We start from the raw sequence: 19,236 nt of genomic DNA on the forward strand, positions 1-19,236 counted from the left end.
CTCAAAAGCGTCCTGAAGCTTGACCGGGACGGAGAAGGAATGCAGGGGGAGTTGACCTTGGCCCCCCTGCTGCTGCTGACAAGCCTGGCAGCCTGAGACGGAGCACAGGAGCTCTGGTAGAACTCTTGAGGCAAAGGCTTGCAACTGAATGCTGCCCAAGATGTTCTGACTCAGGGGTGAACCCCTGAGGAAGGGACTTTCACGAAGATACCCCTGCATTTCGTGATATACCTGTGGTGACGCGAGTCTGGTCCCTGCTGGCAGTCCACAGGTGAGGCCTTCGCTTGGACCGAAGGAGAGCCGAGGGGCTTGGAGACCCCCTTGTGTGTATTGAAAAGGGATCCAGCTACAACAATCCAGTTGCAACTCTGCATGGAAGACGGATGAGGAGAACCTGCTGCCTTAGAAGATACTGCTGTTCAGAGACTGGAAAGGGATCTGTCCTTCTTTCCCTCCTGGACTTTTATTTGGAGGGGAGAGGAGATCTGATCCATTGTAAATACTTATGTCATGGTAGAGATAGTTGTGATCGTGTGTATAATGTATTATAATATTTATTTGTACAGTCTTTGTAATATATTCCCTTTTCCCCACTTTGAGTCTGGAGTGTTTTGTCTGGAAAAACCCATCCCACATTAGGTTGAGATGGGGAAGGGGGCTTGGACTAGGGTATTAGGATTTGGGAAAATCTCAAACCATGACACCTGTCCCATCTGAGCTCCAAAAAATCTCCCACACTTCTTTTCTCCAGCTAATAGGGACAGATCAAAGAACTTAAAAGCCTTGGAAGGAGGCCTGTCAGAAGTCTGCTAAAAGACTCTCCAAGTTTTTCTGGCAGAAGGGTTGCTTCCCTGTGAGGAACGATAACATTGCTGAAGCTGTTCCACCTGCTCTCTCCAAAGGAGGCAATGGGAAGCCCCCTGCTCTGTCTGAGGCTGGAAGGAGCCTTGGCTTGGTGCTCCTGCAAAACTTGGAGCTCTCAAAGAAGAAAAGAGCATGGGCAAGGGGGCAAGGAGGAAAGGAGGTGGCAAACCAGGGGCACTCCGCTCCGGTCTGGGTAGAATAGGAAAGATGAAGGGTTGAGGTGAGAAGAGTGGTCTGGAAAAGGACAAGAAAAGAAAAAAGGAAAGAAACAAATGCCCAGAAAAGGCTGCAAGCTCTCATCCAGCCTCGGCACCATCCAGCTGCAGTGGACATTCAGAAGACCACATCTCAGGCATTGAAACCTCACTGGGACGATGTCAGCTAAACAGTGCCACACGGAAAGCAGGACTTCCTTGTTCCCTACCCAGTTCAGCCCATCTTGCTGTGAACTTCGCAAAGCAATTCCAACTCTTTTCATTTCAACTTTATTAGGTGCCATCAGAGCCCCAAAGAAACGCGCCCCAAAACAAAGCCTGCACGCCGAGTGCCAAAAACCTTAATCAGCTGCGATTAATGCCCAACCGGCAGAGCTGTTCCAAGGAAGTTTTCAGAGGCGGAGCCAGCCCATCCCGATGCGCTCCTCCCTGCGGGCGGCTGGGGCAGCGCTGCCCTGGGTCACCGCTCTGGCCGTGCAGGCGCCGAGATGCCGCAGGTCGGAGCAGGGGCAGGCTCAGCCCTCGCCGGGAGATGCGGAGCGGCGGGTTTGGAGCCCGGCGGGCGGGGCGGAGGTTTGTCCCGGCCTTGTCAGCGGCTGTGTGTCCCCGCCGCGCTTCTCGGGGCTGGGCAGCGGCTCCTCCCGGCGGCAGCTCCCGGCTCCTGCCGGCCCGGCCTGGGCTAAAGCGGGGCGGGACAGGAGCGAACTGAGACGGGAGCCCGCCCATCCCCAGCCCGGGCCCGCCCCCGCGGCTCCTCCCCGCCCGGCACCGCCCCACGCCCAGGTGTGCCCGAGCCCAGCCTGGCCCAGCCCATCCGAGCCCAGCCCGGCCCAGCCCAGGCAATCCAGCTCTCCGTCTTCCTCGACATCCCCGTCGGCTACGATGACTTGGTGGCCAACTGCACCTTGCCCTTGCAGCACCTCCTGTGCTCCGCCGGCCCCCACGACAGCTTCGAAGCCGCTTGTTCTGGAGGAGAAGCTGAGCCGGGCTCCTCTTGCAATGAATGAAGGCTCCCGAAGAGGACTGGTAGGGCTGGGGCTTTTCCTCGCATGCCTGTGTTGCAGCTGCGTGCTGTGTGTGTGTCTGCATGGACACAGGGCTGTTCCTTCCCACAGCTCTTTGTGCCCCTCTGCTTTAGGTTGCCTTAGGCTGCTGTTGCAGCTGATGCATTTGGGGAGCCGAAGAGCAAAAGGTCTCGGGTGCCGTAGCTGGAGGGTGCAGGCGCTGGAGCAGGGGCTGTGAAGTCTCTCTGCTTTGGAGACTACCAGAAGACTTGGAAGAGTTAACTTGTAAAGTACACCTACAAACTCAGACGAAGGTGTCCATTCCTCCTCTTGCTTTAGCACACAGAGAGGTACGTGGAGACTGGGATAGCTGGGGTTGTGTTTCTGCTCAGCTCTCCACATGCTTGCACAAGAAGAGTTTGATGTTTGCATGTGAATTTCTCCGCCTTCTGAACAGAATGGCAGCACTAGTCTTGGGTCTGTTCCATACACTCTTGTGCTGGGTGAACACAGTTTCACTCCAAGCTAGTTCTGGGTTATTGCCAAGACAATGTCACCTGCATGCAGCCCAGAGAAGCTCCTTTATGCCTTAATCCTGATGGTAAGGGAGAGAAAGAGTAGAGGCTCTAAAGTTGTGCCTTTGTTTCCAAGACAGTAAAGGAGGAGCAAATGATTCCATCGATCCAAACAGCAGTTTGCTTGTAAGAGTTAGGGGAAAAAAAAAAGGAACCAAAAAACCCCTACATTTCTTCTGAGTAGAGAAGGTGCAGAGGAGACGAGAATTTTCGAGACCAAGATAGTTATAAACATTTGGAGGCCAAGAAGCTCAGCGTGTGCAGTCAGGTAATGAGCACAATAAAATCAGGTGGAGAGGAAGGAGAGCTGAGTGTGTAGAGAACAGATCAACATCTTGATCCTATGGCAAGGAGATGGCTGGTGCTTTCTGCTGTCAGCCAGGGGCTGTGGCTGAGGTGTGATGCTTGTGCTTTGGGGTGCTTGCAGGGGTTGATGAATAGGTGTAGAGCAGATTGGTGGTATTTTTGTTGTTGTTTGGGAGTACTCAGGTACCCTGTGGGTAGGCTTGAGGTTGATGTCCTGAAGGTGTTGTCTCTGAGACAGTCAGTGCTGCGAGTGAGTGTGGGACAGAAGGGCCCCAGCCCAGCTGCAATGGCTGAGCTGAGGTGTTGCCTGAGGCAGAGCAGAGTTGCCAGGGGTTTGCTGAGTGGGTGCGTGCCCAGCTTGCCAGGCTCCCTGTGGCACTGGAGAGAAAGTGCTGGTGGGACTTGTGATAAAGCAGTTTTAAATGTGTCCCAGAGCCCTAGGGACAAGGGCAGCCTGAAGTGCCCTTGTCCCTGTGTGTGTGTGCCCACAGCACAAGGGGCAAAAGCAAGGCAGGAGCGGGCCCGTGAGCTGCAGGGCTGAGGTTTGTGGCGATTGAGTTCCACAAAGATGCAGGTCAGGGGGAGAAAGCAAATGTTTATTAATGTAAGGTGAAGGGGAGGGATGAAGCTTCTTAAGGTAATGGGAAAGGGAGGGATGAGGTGTGGGCAGGAGAAGGGAAGGGGAGGGGAGGGAAGAGAAGGTTTGGGAAGGGAAGGCTTGGGAAGGGAAGGGAAGGGAAGGTTTGGCAAGGGGAGGGGAGGGAAGGGAAGGTTTGGGAAGGTTTGGGGAGGGGACAGGAGGGGAGGGAAGGGGAGGGAAGGTTTGGGGAGGGGAGGGGAGAGGAGGGAAGGTTTGGGGAGGGGAGGGGAGAGGAGGGAAGGTTTGGGAAGGTTTGGGGAGGGAAGGAAAGGGGATGGAGGGGAAGGGAGGGGAGGGGATCTGATATTAATCTAAGGGGAAGGGGAGGGATGAATCTTCTTAAGCTAAGGGGAAAGGGAGGGATGAAGTGTGGACAGGGGAAGGTTTGGGGAGGAAAGGGAAGGTTTGGGAAGGGGAGGGGAGGGGAGAGGAGGGGAGCTGATGTTTATTAATCTAAGGGGAAGGGAAGGGATGAACCTTCTTAAGCTAAGGGGAAAGGGAGGATTAAGTGTGGGCAGGAGAAGGTTTGGGAAGGGAAGGTTTGGGAAGGGAAGGTTTGGGAAGGGAAGGTTTGGGAAGGGAAGGGGCTGTTCCTAGAGGTGGGCAGGCCAGGAGCTGCCTGGCCTTGCCGGCTGGCTCAGCATCAGCTGAATCTCCAGCTCCCATGAGAAGTGGTCTTGTCCCTTGGTCTTCCAGTGTTGTTGGAGGGACAGAGGTTGTCTGGCTGGAGATTACTTTGTTACTGCCCGTCTAAAAGCGGACAAGAATTCAGTCCGCATGGTGCAGTAGGACGGGCAGTCGTCCTGGCTCATGGCTTCAAAGGCTGAAAGAGAGAGGAACGGAGCCACGGTCAGAGCCTGGATGTGTGGGAACCTGAGGAGCCCTTCCTGCCAGAGCCATCCCAGCCAGCTCTTGCCATGGCCAGCAGGGAGCAGGGGTCAACAGGATGAGCGGGAAGGTGCTGGCCCCCAATCCTCTCCCTGCCCCTGAAATGTGTCCCTGCTCTGCCCACAGCGCCCCTTGTCCGTGCAGGGAGCAGAGCCCCGCGCAGGCAGGACAGGGATTGCAGCTCCCTGCCCAGGGTCTGTGCTCCCCCCTGCCAGCCCCCAGTGAGAGCCCACTGTCCTCACTCACCCCTCATGAGGAGCTGCAGGTCTTGCATGTGCCAGGCAGCAATCCCTGGGAACAGAGAGCGTGTCAGGGCCCCAGCAGCACAGCTCCCCCCACGGCCTCCTGGCCTGGCAGGGCTGAGCCGGGGCCTTCCGGCATCAGGACACCCAAGGGCGCGGCTGGCAGAGGGCAGCAGCAGCCGCCAGGGCACTCGGGGCTCCCCAGCACATCCCTGGGCCACATCCTGCTGCCGCTGGAGCAGCCGGGGCTAGGGCTGAGCTGCAGTGGGGAGGGAGGGACTGCGGGCTTGGGGCTCACCCATGAACCTGACGGCCGCCTCTCGCAGGGGCTGCTGTGGGCTCTGCAGGTAGGGCAGGGCCTGGTGCAGGTGCTCGGCCCTTCGGCTCACGTCCTTGTCCATCTGCAGAGGGCAGGGGGGTGTCTGTGGCTGCAGCAGTGGCAGGGGCACAGCGCCAGCCCCGCACACTTGGCATCGGGGCCTGGGGGCTTGTCCAGCCTGAGGCTGGGCCTTCAGGGTCATCCTTACCAGGCAATCACAGAACTTGAAGTGCTGCTCTTTCCTCAACAGCTTCTCCAGGTTCCTTCTCTTGAGGAACCTGGTAGCGCAAAGCAGCACTTCCCGAGAGGCCTGCAGAGCAGCAGAGAGCGGGACATGGCACCACAGGCAGGGCACAGCCCCTGTGTCCCTGCTCAAAGGCCAGCAGGAGGCTGGAGCCCTTGAGACCCCAAGGCAGGAGACAGCCCAGCCCTGTGCACAGGGACACCAGAGCCCAGGAGTGCTCACCTCTGCCACGCACTGGTTCTCATCATGCCCATGGATGAACAGTGGGACCAGGCTCTGGTGCACCTGTGTCTCCAAGAGCTGTGTTCCCTCTTCCACCAGCAGCTCCATCACCTCTCGGAAGAGGCGAATGGAGAGCAGCTGCACGTGGGTGTTGTCCTGGGATAAAAGAGGAGAAAAAGACCTCAGCACTGGATGCTCCAGGCCAACCAGGTACAGGCACAGACCTGAACATCCACTAAGTGCCTGGAGGTGGAGGGCACAAAGCCTTACGTTGTCAAAGAGTGGCCGGAGTGCCTCAGCCAGCTTGGGGGCAGTGGAGACGAATGCCCGAATGTCTTCATCCTGGAGCATACCCTCAAACACAGAGAGGGTCATCACGACCAGCTCTCCATCTGCATCAGGCAGCAGCTCCAGCAGGTGTTGAGACAGGCTGCAGATGCTTTGGGCCTGTGTGGAACACAGTGCTGTGCTGTCAAACCCTGAACAGGTGCCCCACCAACAGCTCTCTGGCGGTGCAACCGCACTGCTGCTGCCCCGGGGCCCAGAGGCCAAAGGCCTGTCCCACAGGGCCAGGGCAGCAGAACAGGGAGGCAGGAGAGCTGGGAGCAGCTGCCACAGCTCCCAAAGCCCAGCCAAACCCAAGCGCCTCCCTTCCCCAGCCCCAGGCTGCCTGTGTGGCTTCAGCTGGGTGTCCCCTTCTCACCATTGAGGGATCCACAGCAAGCACCAGGAGGCCTCTGAGTGCCAGGCGCTGCCTCTCTGGGCACTGGCTCCGCAGGTTCTTTGAGAGGATGGGCAGGACACTGTCATGACATTTACTCCTGTCCAGAAAGTCCAGGACCTGGAAGGCAGAGAGCAGTGACGGGGTGCCCGGGTGGCAGGAGCCTGGAGCTGCCCAGGGCTGATCCCAGGCAGCAGCACAGGGTGCAGGCACCATCCTGGGCGGCTGCGGCCCTGAGAGGGCAGAGAGGGGGAGGCAGGCGGGCCAGGCAGCGCTGGCCATCGGGCTCACCTCGACAAGGAAGGCCAGGGCAGGCAGCTCCCAACGGGGGTCCTCAGTGCTGAGCAGCCCCAGGAGGTGGATTGCCAGTGGGGAATAGAAAGGGAGCAAGATGTGGCGCATCTCCCTGTCAGGGGGAAAGAAGGAACCATGGAGCCTGAGCAGGGTGGGCAAAGCTCTCCCAGCAGGCTGTGTGGGGTGCCCCATGCCCAGGGCAGAGATTATGGGGGCAGCGGGGACAAGGGTGTCTCACCTGGCCAGCAGCCCCACTGCATAGTGCTGGGTGTCAGCACAGAGGAGCGTGTCCCAGCCACGCTTGCGCTCCACTGACACCACCTCATTGTCCCACTGCAGCCGGCAGAAGAGGGCCTTGATGGTCTGGACCAAAAACCTGTGTGCAGAGCAAAGGCCAGGTCATGCTGGGAGCGCTGGCCCCAGCCCCCAGGGCATGGCAGGGAGAGAGGACTGGGAAGGAGCACCTGTTGGGCTGGGTGGGAAGGCGGTGTTGCTCCAGGCATCCCCTCCAGAAGGTGTTCACCTCTTCTGGCACCTGCTCTGTGCTCATGGACACTTGGAACAGCAGAGCCATGAGCAGGCGGGGGATGTAATTCATGACTGCATCCTGGCACTTGGTCTCCTGGATGATCAGCCACAGTGCCAGGGTTGCCTGCAATCAAAGCACACAGAGACAGCACTGAGTGCGAGAGGTCCACGTGGCAGGGCCCGAGTGTGGGAAGGAGAGGCCAGGGGAGAGGCAGGGGGAGCAGCCGGCCTGGTGCCCCTGAACCTGCCCCTCAGCCACATTTGCAGCCCAAGGCCTGAGGCAGGGAGATGCAGGGGTGGGGGAGGTGATGTGGGGGGAGCAGAGGCCACTTCTAGAAACTCACAGCCAGGGCAAAGACATCTCTGCTGTCACCATCGGAGGTGGACATTCCATGCACTGGCCAGTCCTCCATCACTCGGAGCAGTGTTGGCAGCACCTTCTCCACTGCTGTTCCCGAGGAGCCGATGCTTCTCCACATCATTGCAGCAGCTCTGTGGAACCAGAGCTCTGGGTCAGGGGGGTCTCAGCTACAGCACCGTGGTCTGGGCAGCTGTGGGGGCCCATGTGACAGAGCCACGGTGCCTTGAGGGGCAAGGAGGGCACATGGCAGCAGGATCGGGGGCTGACAGGCCAGGGCTGGGAAATGGAGGGACCCGAGGTTCCTGGAAGTCTCCATCTGTCTGGCAGACCACATGGGACAGGCTCTGCAGGGTGAGGGGTTGTAAGGGTTGGTGATCCCTGAGCCAGCAAGGCAGCTGGGCCCTGTACCTGTCACACTCTGGGGCACAGCGCAGGAGAGTCATCACCACATCATGTGGGTGTGCCTCAGCGAGCCTGCAGATGTTAGTGTGCATCCTGACACCTGGAGCCATGTGGGAGGTGAGGCACTGGTGCATGGATCTCACGATGGTCGGCACCTGGAGAGGCAGTGGGGGAGAGTTGGAGAGCTGCCAGAGGGAGCAGGTTGCCCAGCTTCCCCAAGAAGTACTTCCCTTCCCACCACACAGTGTGGCCTCAAAGGCTTAGGGGGCCAGCGGACCTGGTGTGAGAGGCCTCGAGACCCCTGGGGCACTTGAGCCCTGGCCACAGGCTGCTTACTTGCTGCCAATTGGAGACACCTTTCTCCTCCATAAAAATCTGGAAGAGGAGGTGTCTTGAGCTTCTGTGGCCAGGTCTTGGTGCCTGGGCAGGAGGAGGCTGGAGCCCATGAAGCCCCAGGGCAGGAGGCAGCCCAGCCCCTGCCACGGGGACCCCAGAGCCCACAGTGCTCACCTCTGCCACACACTGGTGCTCATCATAGTGCAGGAAGAACCACAGCACCAGGCTCTGGTGCATCTGCATCTCCAAGGGCTGTGTTCCCCCTTCCACCAGTACCTCCATCACCGTTTGGAAGAAGTGAAAGGAGGACAGCTGCACATGGGTGCAAAAGAAGAGAAAAAGACCTCAGCACTGGATGCTCCAGGCCAACCAGGCACAGGCACAAGCCTGAACATCCACAGGGCACAAAGTTTCCTGGCAGCAGCCAGTGCCTGTGGACTGGGGACACAAAGCCTTACGTTGTCTAAGAGTGGCCGGAGCGCCTCAGCCAGCTTGGGGGCAGTGGAGATGAATGCCTGAATGTCTTTGTCCCAGAGCACAGTCACAAACACAGAGAGGGTCATCACGACCAGCTCTCCGTCTGCATCAGGCAGCAGCTCCAGGAGGTGTTGAGACAGGCTGCAGATGCTTTGGGCCTGTGTGGAACACAGTGCTGTGCTGTCAAGCCCTGAACAGCTGCAACAGCGGTGGGGCACTCTGGCGGTGCAACCCCACCCTGCTGCCCCGGGGCCCAGAGGCCAAAGGCCTGTCCCGCAGGGCCCAGGCAGCAGAACAGGGAGGCAGGAGAGCTGGGAGCAGCTGCCACAGCTGCCAAAGCCCTGCCAAGACCAAGGGACTGCCTTCCCCAGCCCCAGGCTGCCTGTGTGGCTTCAGCCGGGTGTCCCCTTCTCACCATTGACAGATCCGTCCAGAGCACCATGCGGCCTTGGAGAGCCAGGCGACGTCTCTCTGGGCACTCACTCTGCAGGTGCCTTGACAGGATCTGCTCAACACTGCTGTGACATCTCCTTCCGTCCAGAAAGTCCAGGAGCTGGAAGGCAGAGAGCAGTGACAGGGTGCCCGGGCAGCAGGAGCCTGGAGCTGCCCAGGGCTGGGCCCAGGCAGCAGCACAGGGCGCAGGCACCGTCCCGGGCAGCTGTGGCTGTGAGAGGGCAGAGAGGGGGAGGCAGGCAGGCCAGGCAGCGCTGACCATCGGGCTCACCTCCACCAGGAACTCCAGGGCAGGCAGCTCCCAACGGGGGTCCTCAGAGCTGAGCAGCCCCAGCAGGTGGATTGCCAGTGGAGAATGGGAGAGGGTCAGTTGGCGGCGCATCTCCCTGTCAGGGAGAAAAGCATGAACCCTGAGCAGGGTGGGCAAAGCTCTCCCAGCAGTGACTCACAGAGTCTTGGTCTTTTCCCAGCAGCCCAGGATGGGATGTGGGCACTATGGCAGGTGGCTCCTCCTGTGCACCCGCCTCGCGCAGCCTTTTCCAAGCTGCTTGGCCATCCCTTGGGGCCAAGGCCCTCTGCCCTACACCCATGGGGGCTGTGTGGAGTGCCCTGTGCCCAGGGTAGAGATGATGGGAGCAGCAGAGACAAGATTGTCTCACCTGACATGCAGACCCACTGCATAGTGATGGGTGTCAGAATTTAGGAGTGGGTCCCAGGCAAGCCTGCGCTTCCTTGCCATCCAAATATCCTCCCATGGCAGGTGGCAGAGCAGGGCCTTGATGGTCTCTACCAAAAACCTGTGTGCAGAGCAAAGGCCAGGTCATGCTGGGAGCGCTGACCCCAGCCCCGAGGGCATGGCAGGGAGAGAGGACTGGGAAGGAGCACCTGCTGGGCTGGGTGGGAAGGCGATGTTGCTCCAGGCATCCCCTCCAGAAGGTGTTCACCTCTTCTGGCACCTGCTCTGTGCTCATGGACACTTGGAACAGCAGAGCCATGAGCAGGTGGGGGACGTAATTCATGACTGCATCCTGGCACGTGGTCTCCTGGATGATCAGCCACAGTGCCAGGGTTGCCTGCAATCAAAGCACACAGAGACAGCACTCAGTGCGAGAGGTCCATGTGGCCGGGCCCAAGTGTGGGAGGGAGAGGCCAGGGGAGAGGCAGGGGGAGCAGCCAGCCTGGTACCCCTGAACCTGCCCCTCAGCCACATTTGCAGCCCAAGGCCTGAGGCAGGGAGATGCAGGGGTGGGGGAGGATGGAGAGTCACTGGAGAGGCGACATGGGGAGGAGCAAAGGCCACTTTTAGAAACTCACAGCCAGGGCAAACACGTCTCTGTTGTCGCCATCCGAGGTGGACATTCCATGCACTGGCCAGTCCTCCATCACTCGGAGCAGTGTTGGCAGCACCTTCTCCACTGCTGTTCCCGAGGAGCCGATGCTTCTCCACATCATTGCAGCAGCTCTGTGGAGCCAGAGCTCTGGGTCAGGGGGGTCTCAGCCCCGGCACTGTGGTCTGGGCATCTGTGGGGGCCCAGGTGACAGAGCCACGGTGCCTTGAGGGGCAAGGAGGGCATATGGCAGTAGGATTGGGGGCTGACAGGCCAAGGCTGGGAAATGGAGGGGCCCGAGATTCCTGGAAGTCTCCATCTGTCTGGCAGACCACATGGGACAGGCTCTGCAGGGTGAGGGTTTGTAAGGGTTGGTGATCCCTGAGCCAGCAAGGCAGCTGGGCCCTGTACCTGTCACACTCTGGGGCACAGCGCAGGAGAGTCATCACCACATCGCATGGGTGTGCCTCAGCAAGCCTGCAGATGTTAGTGTGCAGAGACACGTGGGAGGTGAGGTCATGGTGGATGTACCAAACGATGACCGGCACCTGGAGAGGCAGTGGGGGAGAGTTGGAGAGCTGCCAGAGGGAGCAGGTTGCCCAGCTTCCCACCACACTCTGCTGGCCTCAAAGGCTTAGGGGGCCAGCAGACCCAACTTGAGAGGCCACAAGACCCCTGGGGGACTTAAACCCTGGCCACAGGCTGCTTACTGGCTTCCAACTGGAGACACCTTTCCCCTCCAAAAAGTGCACACTGGGAGCATCAGTCACACTCTCAACTGGCGTGGTGGCAGCGTTTCCGATGCCCTCACTCGTGGCGTCACCCTCTGCCATGAGGTCACTTGTTGTGGTTTCAGTGTTGGTTGTGTCATCGGTCACGGCAGTCTCAGGGTTTGCTGCGTCATCCATCGGTGCCTCATCAGAGCTTGCTCTGCCCTCAGTCGGCATCGGTGTGATGTCAGCCTGTGCCACGAGATCAGTGTTGGAGCCGGCTGTGTCACCAGCCAAAGCGGTGTCAGGCTGGTGCTGCGTCAGAGGGTGATGTGCCATCAATGGCCATCGGCGCCATGTCAGCCTTGACCATGACATCAGTGGCTGCGGTGTCAGAGCCGGTTGTGTCTTCAGCCAAAGCGGTGTTGGGCTTTGCTGTGCAGTGACTGGGTTCTGTGTCATCCTTCGCAATGGGGTCGGCCAGTGCGGTGTCAGGGTTGGCCGTGTCCTCGCTCACAGCGGTGTCAGAGGTTTCCGTGTGATCAATCGGCGCGGTGCTGCCATCAGGCTTCTCCTTGAGCTCAGCTGGCCTGGTGTCAGGCTCTGACACGAGCTCAGGTGGTGTGGTTCTGGGTGTTCTAAGCCGAATGCGCATGATTTTCAGCAACCTCTGCAGGAGAAGAAAGGGTAGGGAAGAGAGGGAAGTCCATGGGAGCGCTCCACCAGCAGTGCCAGGCGGAGCAGGGACAGCAGGCCCAGCCCAGGGGGGGATGGCTGCAGGTACCTGAACTGCTCTGCGGAAGCGGCCACGGGGGCGGTCCTGCTCCTCCATCCAGTCCTGACCTGGATCTGTCAAACAGCGAGCGCAGGTGGAGCTGAGGGGCTGCAGGAGAGGCCAGGGAACACAGCCCAGCCCTGCACTCCACAGGCAGGGCCGGCCCTGGGGTGCCCAGTGGCCCCTCTTTCCCCCTCCTTTTTCCCTGGATGTGTCCAGAGGGGACAGGAAGGGGCCAAGCTCGCTGCAGCCACCAGCCCTGTGGCCCAGCTCCAGCACTCACCCTGCTGCAGAGGTTCCTCAGCTTGCTGTGCTGGGGCCACCCCAGGGCCACTCCTGTTCTTCCTCCTCAGCAGCCTGAACAGGCTGAAGCGTCTCCCTGCCATCCCACAGTCTTGTCTCAAGGGAACTTGCACGAGAGACACCTCAGAAAAGACCTTGTTGGGCAAATTTCACAAAATGGCCTCGAGGGCACCTTCCACAGGGACTGCAGATGACCTAGTCCCGTGGTCTGGCCTCGAGGGCACCTTCCACAGGGACTGCAGATGACCAAGTCCCGTGGTCTGGCCTCGTAGGCACCTTCCACAAGCACTGGTGATGCCCAGAAAAGCTCCGGGTCACCAAGGCCTGTGGCCTGGCCTCGAGGGCCACTCCCACAGGGAGTGGGGATGCCTCGGAAAAACCTCCGGGTCACCAACTCCTGTGGTATGGCCTCGAGGGAACTTGCAAGAAAAAGAACTCTCAGAATCGCTTCGGGTCAGCAACGAATGAGTTGGCTGCGAGGAGACTCCTCACAGCACCGCTCAGTCCCGTCCTGACCAGACGCGTGCTCTGAGCACTGTGGCGCGGCCGCGTTACTGCCAAACACCTATATCAGGATGTGTCACAAAGGGCCCTTGGACACCCTGCCCTGTCCCATCCCATTGGCGACGGCCACCATGTCACAAAGGGCCCTGTGACACACGGACACGGGCCCTGTGGCCTCCCCCAACCTGACCAACCTGCCCCAGGTTGGAAGGAATCCATTCCCTAAAGCATCTGAGACAGCTGGACGTGAACTTTAGGAGTGGCTCCAAAAAGGAGCAAACATTCCCCTCCTGTGCCTGCTCATGGCAGCAGAAGGAGCCCCCTCGGGAGAAGTCCTGGCTGTGGCCATCTAAACAGGGGGCTGTGACACAGAGGAGCAACGTGTGGGCAAGGGCACGAATGCTGCTCTGACCCCTTTGGCCGCGGCTGCACTGAAATCAGCAGCAACTCATTTGCCTTCACATGATCCATTGAGAGTCAATTTCAAAAACTAAGCAGAAGCAAAAAAACCTGGCTTTGTTTGGTTTGCAAAGGGTTTTTTATTAAGGGATAAGAATAGAATAATTCCGGTAAGGGATAAAAGCCCTCAAGTAACAAAAATTCCCTCAGTCTTCCAAAAGCACCCCAAACAAGGGAGGATATTGCAAAAACACTAATCCCTCCTCTGCTGCAGAGAGCTAACTGGCCAGGAAAGCTTTGAAGGGCTCAAAAATACAAAGCCAAATCTGTATTGGATGATTTGGAGTTGAGAGAGTGAGTGCTCCAGCCTTTCTACGGTCTTCCCACTCATCCTAGGGACACTCAGGTGGGTGCTTTAAAGTTCAGTGACGTTCCTTGAAAGATCCAGTCCTTTGCCTGAAGATGCTTCTATGAGTCTGCTTGCCAAAAAATCCTCATCAATGCATACTGAATGAAAGTTTTGTTTTTCCCGTGTGTTCAGTTTGGCAGGAGCTAAAATTTCAGTAAAACACATCCCCTAATCTAGTAATGTAAATGAATATATCAACTCCAAAACCAACTTGAGGTGGCGTCCAAGCTGCCATATGTTGTGTGCTCTCAGCCCATCGGTGTTTTACCATCAGTATCTCCTCTTCCACAGACTTCACTTTTTTAGGATACTTTTCTATGTCTAGCTCCTTTCAAAAGCAGCAGACAAGGAGCTGTAAAAGTGTACCCAAACCTTACACTTCTGGGTTTAATGCACAGGTAGCAGTTGGTTTGGGTTGGTTTCTACAGCCCTAATGCTTCGACCATGTGATAAAGGAGCCCAGTTGTGGGTTTTTTAAATATACGCAAGTATTTTATCAGCTCTGCTCGTTGCAAGGAACAGTTTGGACACGGACGTTAAAGGATAAAATAAAAACCTCAAAGGAAAGAATAAAATCTAAAAGTGCCTTTGTTATTATTTACATGACTATTTTTTCCTGGCAGAAACATTATCTATGTAAAAAAAAAAAAATACCCACAAGCAAAAAAACTCCTTCTAGCTGCTAAGCAAACTTACAAACTGTGGGCAGTAGAGCCAGTAGAGCTCAGCAACCTGTGATACTTTCCAGTTGTTTCTATTCTCCCTTTAAAAATAAAAAAGAAAAGGGAAAAAAATGCTTGTCTGCATATCAAGTGCTCTCAAATAAAGACAGTCTTCCATGGTCAGTCCTAGGAACGCTGTAAGCCAGCCTAAATTACACAGCAATAGGCTTAGGGAAGGGACTGGAAGGTTGTTTGATTTGTTTTGGCTTTTGAAAGACTTTTCCACAGTGGAGGTTAAGAAAAATATTGGTTTGTCCCAAAGCCCTAGAAAATAGGAACTGAAAATAGGAATTTCCCAGGGACGCTGGCAATCTGGGGTGTTCCATGTCTCCTGAGAAGCTTGTTGTGCAGCTGGGAGTGCAGCTTTTCTGGGGGAAAAAGAGATGAATAAAATCATTTTTGGCTTTACCAAAGGCATCCAAATCCCAGCACCAATTCTAGAAAGGTGGTGTTAGAAAGAGGCACAGCTCAGCGTGGTTTGGGATGGAGGCTTCATGTTTTGCTGATATTTTCTGATAATAATTCCAAATGTAAACGAGAACATCAGGGGCTTTCACAAATGAATTCTCAAAAATACCAGGAGAGGTTTGAAATGGTTTTCCAAACCTAGTACCTTGCTGAAAGGTCACCTTATTGAAGGCAAGTCAGGATGTTCAATTCTGAGATTTGGCTGGAAATATCCAAGATTTGTATCCTTGAGAATGCCTCTCAAGGCAAAAGCAAAAGGAGATAAATGATGTAAACTTGATCCACATTTTAAACCCACCACTTCACTGAGATGCCAGCAGAAATGTCTTTTTTATTACAAAACATTTTATTGTAGTTATTTACACCCGTTCCTCGATAAGTGTATAAATGTAAACATTTATTATAGATGTATTTCTCTTATCTTACAGTCCATCCCTTGTTCAGGTTAAATGTCATTTTTTTTTAAGCATACAGGTCGTGAGGGGATTTCAGCTATATTCACAGAATATACATCTGCGTGCAGGGGAGGTCCACCAGCCCTAAGCCAGTGGTACAGACACTGTCCCGTTAGCTCTGCTCCTGCTCCTCGTGTGTACGCTGGACTCTGGGATCTCGTCGGCGTGATCCTCACTCTTCTTCTCCTTCAGGCTGTTGATGAACCTCAGGGTTATCTCATCCCATTCCTCGGGGAGCAGCATGAGCAGGAACCCGATGCAGATGATGATGGTGGCTCCCAACCTCACCACGCTGAAGATCATTTTGTGCTTCACCAGATCCACAGCTGCAGGGAAGGAAACAACAACAACAACAACATCAAACCAGCAGTGGGATGTGTCACCAAAACCAGGACAAATCGAACTCTGTAGCTATTTTTTTAGTATTGCAAAGCAGGCATTACTTTATTACCTTGTTATTTCTATGCATTTATATACTTTAATAATAATCTATTACCATTATTATCAGGGTGCTTGTGGGATCACTCCACCAGACACACACACCCACTTTCAATACTTTCCACTATTTTATGCATTTTTAGCAAACAAAGGAATTAATGCTCATTGGCTATAAATTTCATAATCCTCTTCATTAATTAGTATTCTATCTTCTATTGGTTATTGATTGCTCACTTCACATGCTAATTAATCCACATTTTCAGTCTTTTTGTTATCTTTTTCCCAGACAGAGAGTTTCAGCACAATTGCTGAATTGTCTTTGTTAGTTTTTTCCTTGTCTCTGATTTCCAACATATGGATGATGGCATCAGAGCAGCCTGGCACGTCTCTGTGACCCATGTGCTGCACTCTGGCTGTGACAGTGGCCATGTAGCTCTCAGATCTTCAGAGCGAGCAGCACCCTTAGTTCAGAGAACAGCTTTGACCTGATAGCACAGTACTGGAAGTGCCATATCTCTTCCATCCCTCACCCCCTCATGTAGGCTCTGAGGAAGCCTTGTGGGATCCAAGCCTCAAGGTTTCCATGTGAAAGGGTCTATGAGGAGCAGCTGAGGGAGCTGGGGGGGCTCAGCCTGGAGAAAAGGAGGCTCAGGGTGACCTTCTCACTCTCTACAACTCCCTGACAGGAGGTTGTAGACAGGTGGGTGTTTGCCTCTCAGGTAACAAGTGATAGAGCAAGTGGAAATGGCCTCAGGTTGGATATTAGGAAATATTTATTAATTGAAAGAATGGTTAAGGACTGGGCCAGGCTCCTCAGGGAAGTGATGGAGTCACCATCTCTGAAAGTGTTCAAGAAGTGAGTAGACGTGGCACTTCACTGTATCGTTAACTGGCCATGGGCATATTTTGTTGAGGGTTTGACTTGGAGGTCCAACCTCCAATCTCCTTGGAGATTTTGAAGGTCTTTTCCAACCTTAATGAATCTATGATTCCACGATTTCTTCTCTGAGAGGGAAGGCACTTTATGGTAACTCTTCATCTTCAACAGTTTGCACCAGCAGAATGTTTCCTTGGGCTGCACAGACCAGGGACTGGGAGAGAGCAGCATGTGGGTCAGAGAGCTGGAGTCGGTGCCTCCCAGACCCACAACCAGCACCAAGAGGGCACCTGAGCCCTTGGGCAGCCTCCTTCAGGTACTGATTGTTCTGCAGCTCTGACCTGCATCCCCCTAAAAATAGATGTTTCTTTGAAAACATGCTCAAATCCCAGGAGTGGCGAGGCTGAGAGGGTGGAAGAGCAGAGGCAGAGGCTGTTCAACAAGACAGGACTCTGGAATAAGTTTCCACGTATACCTCCTGCCCTGATGACAACAGATTTGGAGTATTTGGTGAGTTCCATCAGATCTCTACATAATAATTATTTATTTTTGGTACCTTTAACAAAATTGTCTCAATAATGGCTTCAATATCATGCACTACTTTATCTTATACTGTAGTATAAGCAGTTTTAGCCTTTATACTGTGCAGTAAACAATTCTGATTGAGATCTTTGGTCTGATCATTTGTAAAAATAAATGATTCATTTTATATAAACATTACCATTTGGCCAATCATTAAAACCAGTGGGACAAAAGTGGTTCAATCCCACTTCTGTAATTCCTTAAATGTAATTTGTTGACAAAATCTGAGGCAAAAGATTGGATCCCTTATTCCTTGAGGCTCTGCAGTGGGACAATGGCTCCTTGATTCCATGAGGTTGCACTGTTTCCCAGCATTCTTGGGCCCCATAAGGCCCTTCAGTGTGACAATGGCCCACTGATTCCATCATTTTCCCCACTGTCACAATGGACCCTTGATTCCATGAGGTTCCCCAGTGTCACAATGTTCCCTTTGACTCCAGAAGGCCTTGCAGAATCATAATGGCCCCTGGATTCTGTGAGGTTCCACAAGGTCACAATGGACCCTTGATTCCATGAGATTCCACAATGTCCTGTTGGTTCCCTTTGGTTCCAAAGGTTCTGGGATGTCACACTGGTCCCTTGATTCCCTGACGTTCCACAAAGTCCCGGGCTCCTTTTCATTCCATGAGGTTCCACAGTGTCTCATGTTCCCTTTGGTTCCAGGAGGCCCCAGTGTATTCCAATGGCCCCTGGATTCCAGGAGATTCCACAGTGTCCTGGGGTTCCCTTGTCTCCCTGAGTTTTGGCAGTGTCCCAGGGTCCCTTTGTTCCCAGGAGATTCCTTTGTTTCCATCAGGCCCTGCCACGTCCCAGACTCCCTTTGGTTCCATGAGGTGCTGCAGGGTCACAATGTCCCCTTTATTCCATGAGATTCTGCCATTTCCCAGGGTTCCTTTGGTTCCATGGGGTTCCACAGGGCCAAAACTCCCTGATTCTTATCCTTCCAAAATTTGTGGGCCTGTTCTATCCCTGCCTGGGATGGAGCCCCATTGTGTTTCTGCAGGAATGGATCCATGGCCATCCTGCCACTGCGCCAATTTAATGCTGCACAAACGTCACTGCAGGCCCAACCCTGGATGCAGGAACAGTCTGGGAACTACAGGCCTGCTGACATTCAGCAGAGCCAGTCGGGGTCCCAAAGAGCACAAGTGATTGACTGCAACCCCTGCAGTTCTCTGGCATTGCTGGGGACAAATGCATGAACTGCCAGGAGCTCTGCAGAGCCCTGACAGTGCCACTGCAATCCCAAGCTGCATTGCCTGGGGCAACCCTCAGCACAGCCAAGGCCACAACCCTTCCTGAAAGGTGTCCCTTCTGGGCAGGGCCAGGGGGACAAACCCCTCCATCTGTCCCTGCACATGTTGTGTCCAATTCTCATCCCCCACTTCGGGACAAAGTCAGGCTACATTGGGTGTTTAGCTTTGCATTTGCTTCACTCTTTTGTGCTTCCAACACACACACACACCCCAGTCTGGGCAGAGTCTGGCCCCCCAAAGAACACAAGACCTGACTATTTGTGGCTCCCGCTGCAGGGGCTGGAACTTGGGCCACAATCCGTGCCAGGAGCAGAGAGGTCCCTCCCCACAGAAACTTCTTGGCAATGGAGTTCTTAAGAAAACAGGATGGGCTGTGGGGATCACTTGCAGGGCACAGCCAGGGAGGTGTCTTGAGCAGCCTCCTGTTTAACAGGACCAGCTTCTTCAACCTCTTTTCTCTCTCTTTAATCATGCTTGTTCCTCCAGAAACCACTGGGATCCTACCCTTGCTTTGGTTCTTTCCTAGATTCTTTCCATGATAAGTCTTGCCCAGTCCCCAAATCCCATTTCTGGCTGCCCATCATGAGTCTCAGAGCCTGAGGCTGAATCCCCCATCATCAGCTGCAAGGGTCACCCTGAGAGGTTCTGCCATTGACCCACTTGCTTAAAGTTTCGTACAGATACCTTGGAACTTCCTTTCAATTAATTTTTTACCTTTTGCACTTAGAAGGGATTCTCCAAAAACATGGCAATTCATGTCCTTGACATAGAAATTCTTTGGAGAAGGAGTCTGGGACTTAAGACTCAAAAAATCACAGAATGATTGGGCTTGGGAGGGAGCTAAAACGTCATCCGGTCCAAGTCTTCGGACACGGACAGTGACATCTTTTACTCATTGAGGTTATTCACACTCCTTGAC

At 54.9% G+C, this 19,236-nt stretch overlaps 2 protein-coding genes across 2 annotated transcripts; both read right to left on the minus strand.

Annotated features, from left to right (window-relative positions):
- Window positions 1-4,324: 4,324 nt before the first annotated feature.
- Window positions 4,325-8,507, minus strand: LOC135405041 (maestro heat-like repeat family member 5). The gene is made up of 13 exons (XM_064639759.1): window positions 8,336-8,507; window positions 7,832-7,980; window positions 7,407-7,554; window positions 6,999-7,186; window positions 6,773-6,910; window positions 6,532-6,646; window positions 6,223-6,360; window positions 5,790-5,966; window positions 5,520-5,675; window positions 5,262-5,363; window positions 5,033-5,135; window positions 4,739-4,783; window positions 4,325-4,427 (listed from the first exon to the last, which is right to left on the minus strand). The coding sequence occupies exons 1-13, from the start codon at window positions 8,441-8,443 to the stop codon at window positions 4,336-4,338; spliced, it is 1,659 nt and encodes a 552-aa protein (XP_064495829.1). The 5' UTR covers window positions 8,444-8,507; the 3' UTR covers window positions 4,325-4,335.
- On the minus strand, window positions 8,507-11,366 carry LOC135405042 (maestro heat-like repeat family member 5). Its single transcript, XM_064639760.1, has 9 exons — window positions 11,130-11,366; window positions 10,831-10,967; window positions 10,406-10,553; window positions 9,977-10,164; window positions 9,751-9,888; window positions 9,363-9,477; window positions 9,054-9,191; window positions 8,620-8,796; window positions 8,507-8,548 (listed from the first exon to the last, which is right to left on the minus strand). Exons 1-9 carry the CDS (start codon window positions 11,364-11,366, stop codon window positions 8,507-8,509), a joined length of 1,320 nt encoding a protein of 439 aa, XP_064495830.1.
- Between the last annotated feature and the right edge of the window lie 7,870 nt (window positions 11,367-19,236).

This window comes from Pseudopipra pipra, chromosome W, assembly GCF_036250125.1.
Source record: "Pseudopipra pipra isolate bDixPip1 chromosome W, bDixPip1.hap1, whole genome shotgun sequence".
NCBI lineage: Eukaryota > Metazoa > Chordata > Aves > Passeriformes > Pipridae > Pseudopipra > Pseudopipra pipra.

Bases quoted from the DNA above. Each gene is read 5' to 3' on its own strand.
- LOC135405041 (XM_064639759.1), bottom strand. From the start codon at position 8,443: ATGGAGGTACTGGTGGAAGGGGGAACACAGCCCTTGGAGATGCAGATG. The intron at 7,981-8,335 runs GTGAGCACTGTG...CTGCCTCTCCAG, and splicing joins AGCACCAGTGTGTGGCAGAG to GTGCCGACCATCGTGAGATC. The intron at 6,647-6,772 runs GTGAGACACCCT...TCCCCCTGACAG, and splicing joins GCAGTGGGGCTGCTGGCCAG to GGAGATGCGCCACATCTTGC.
- LOC135405042 (XM_064639760.1), bottom strand. From the start codon at position 11,366: ATGCCGACTGAGGGCAGAGCAAGCTCTGATGAGGCACCGATGGATGAC. The intron at 9,889-9,976 runs GTGCTCCTTCCC...CTCTGCACACAG, and splicing joins CTTCCCACCCAGCCCAGCAG to GTTTTTGGTAGAGACCATCA. The intron at 8,549-8,619 runs GTAAGGCTTTGT...GTGGATGTTCAG, and splicing joins TCCGGCCACTCTTAGACAAC to GCTTGTGCCTGTGCCTGGTT.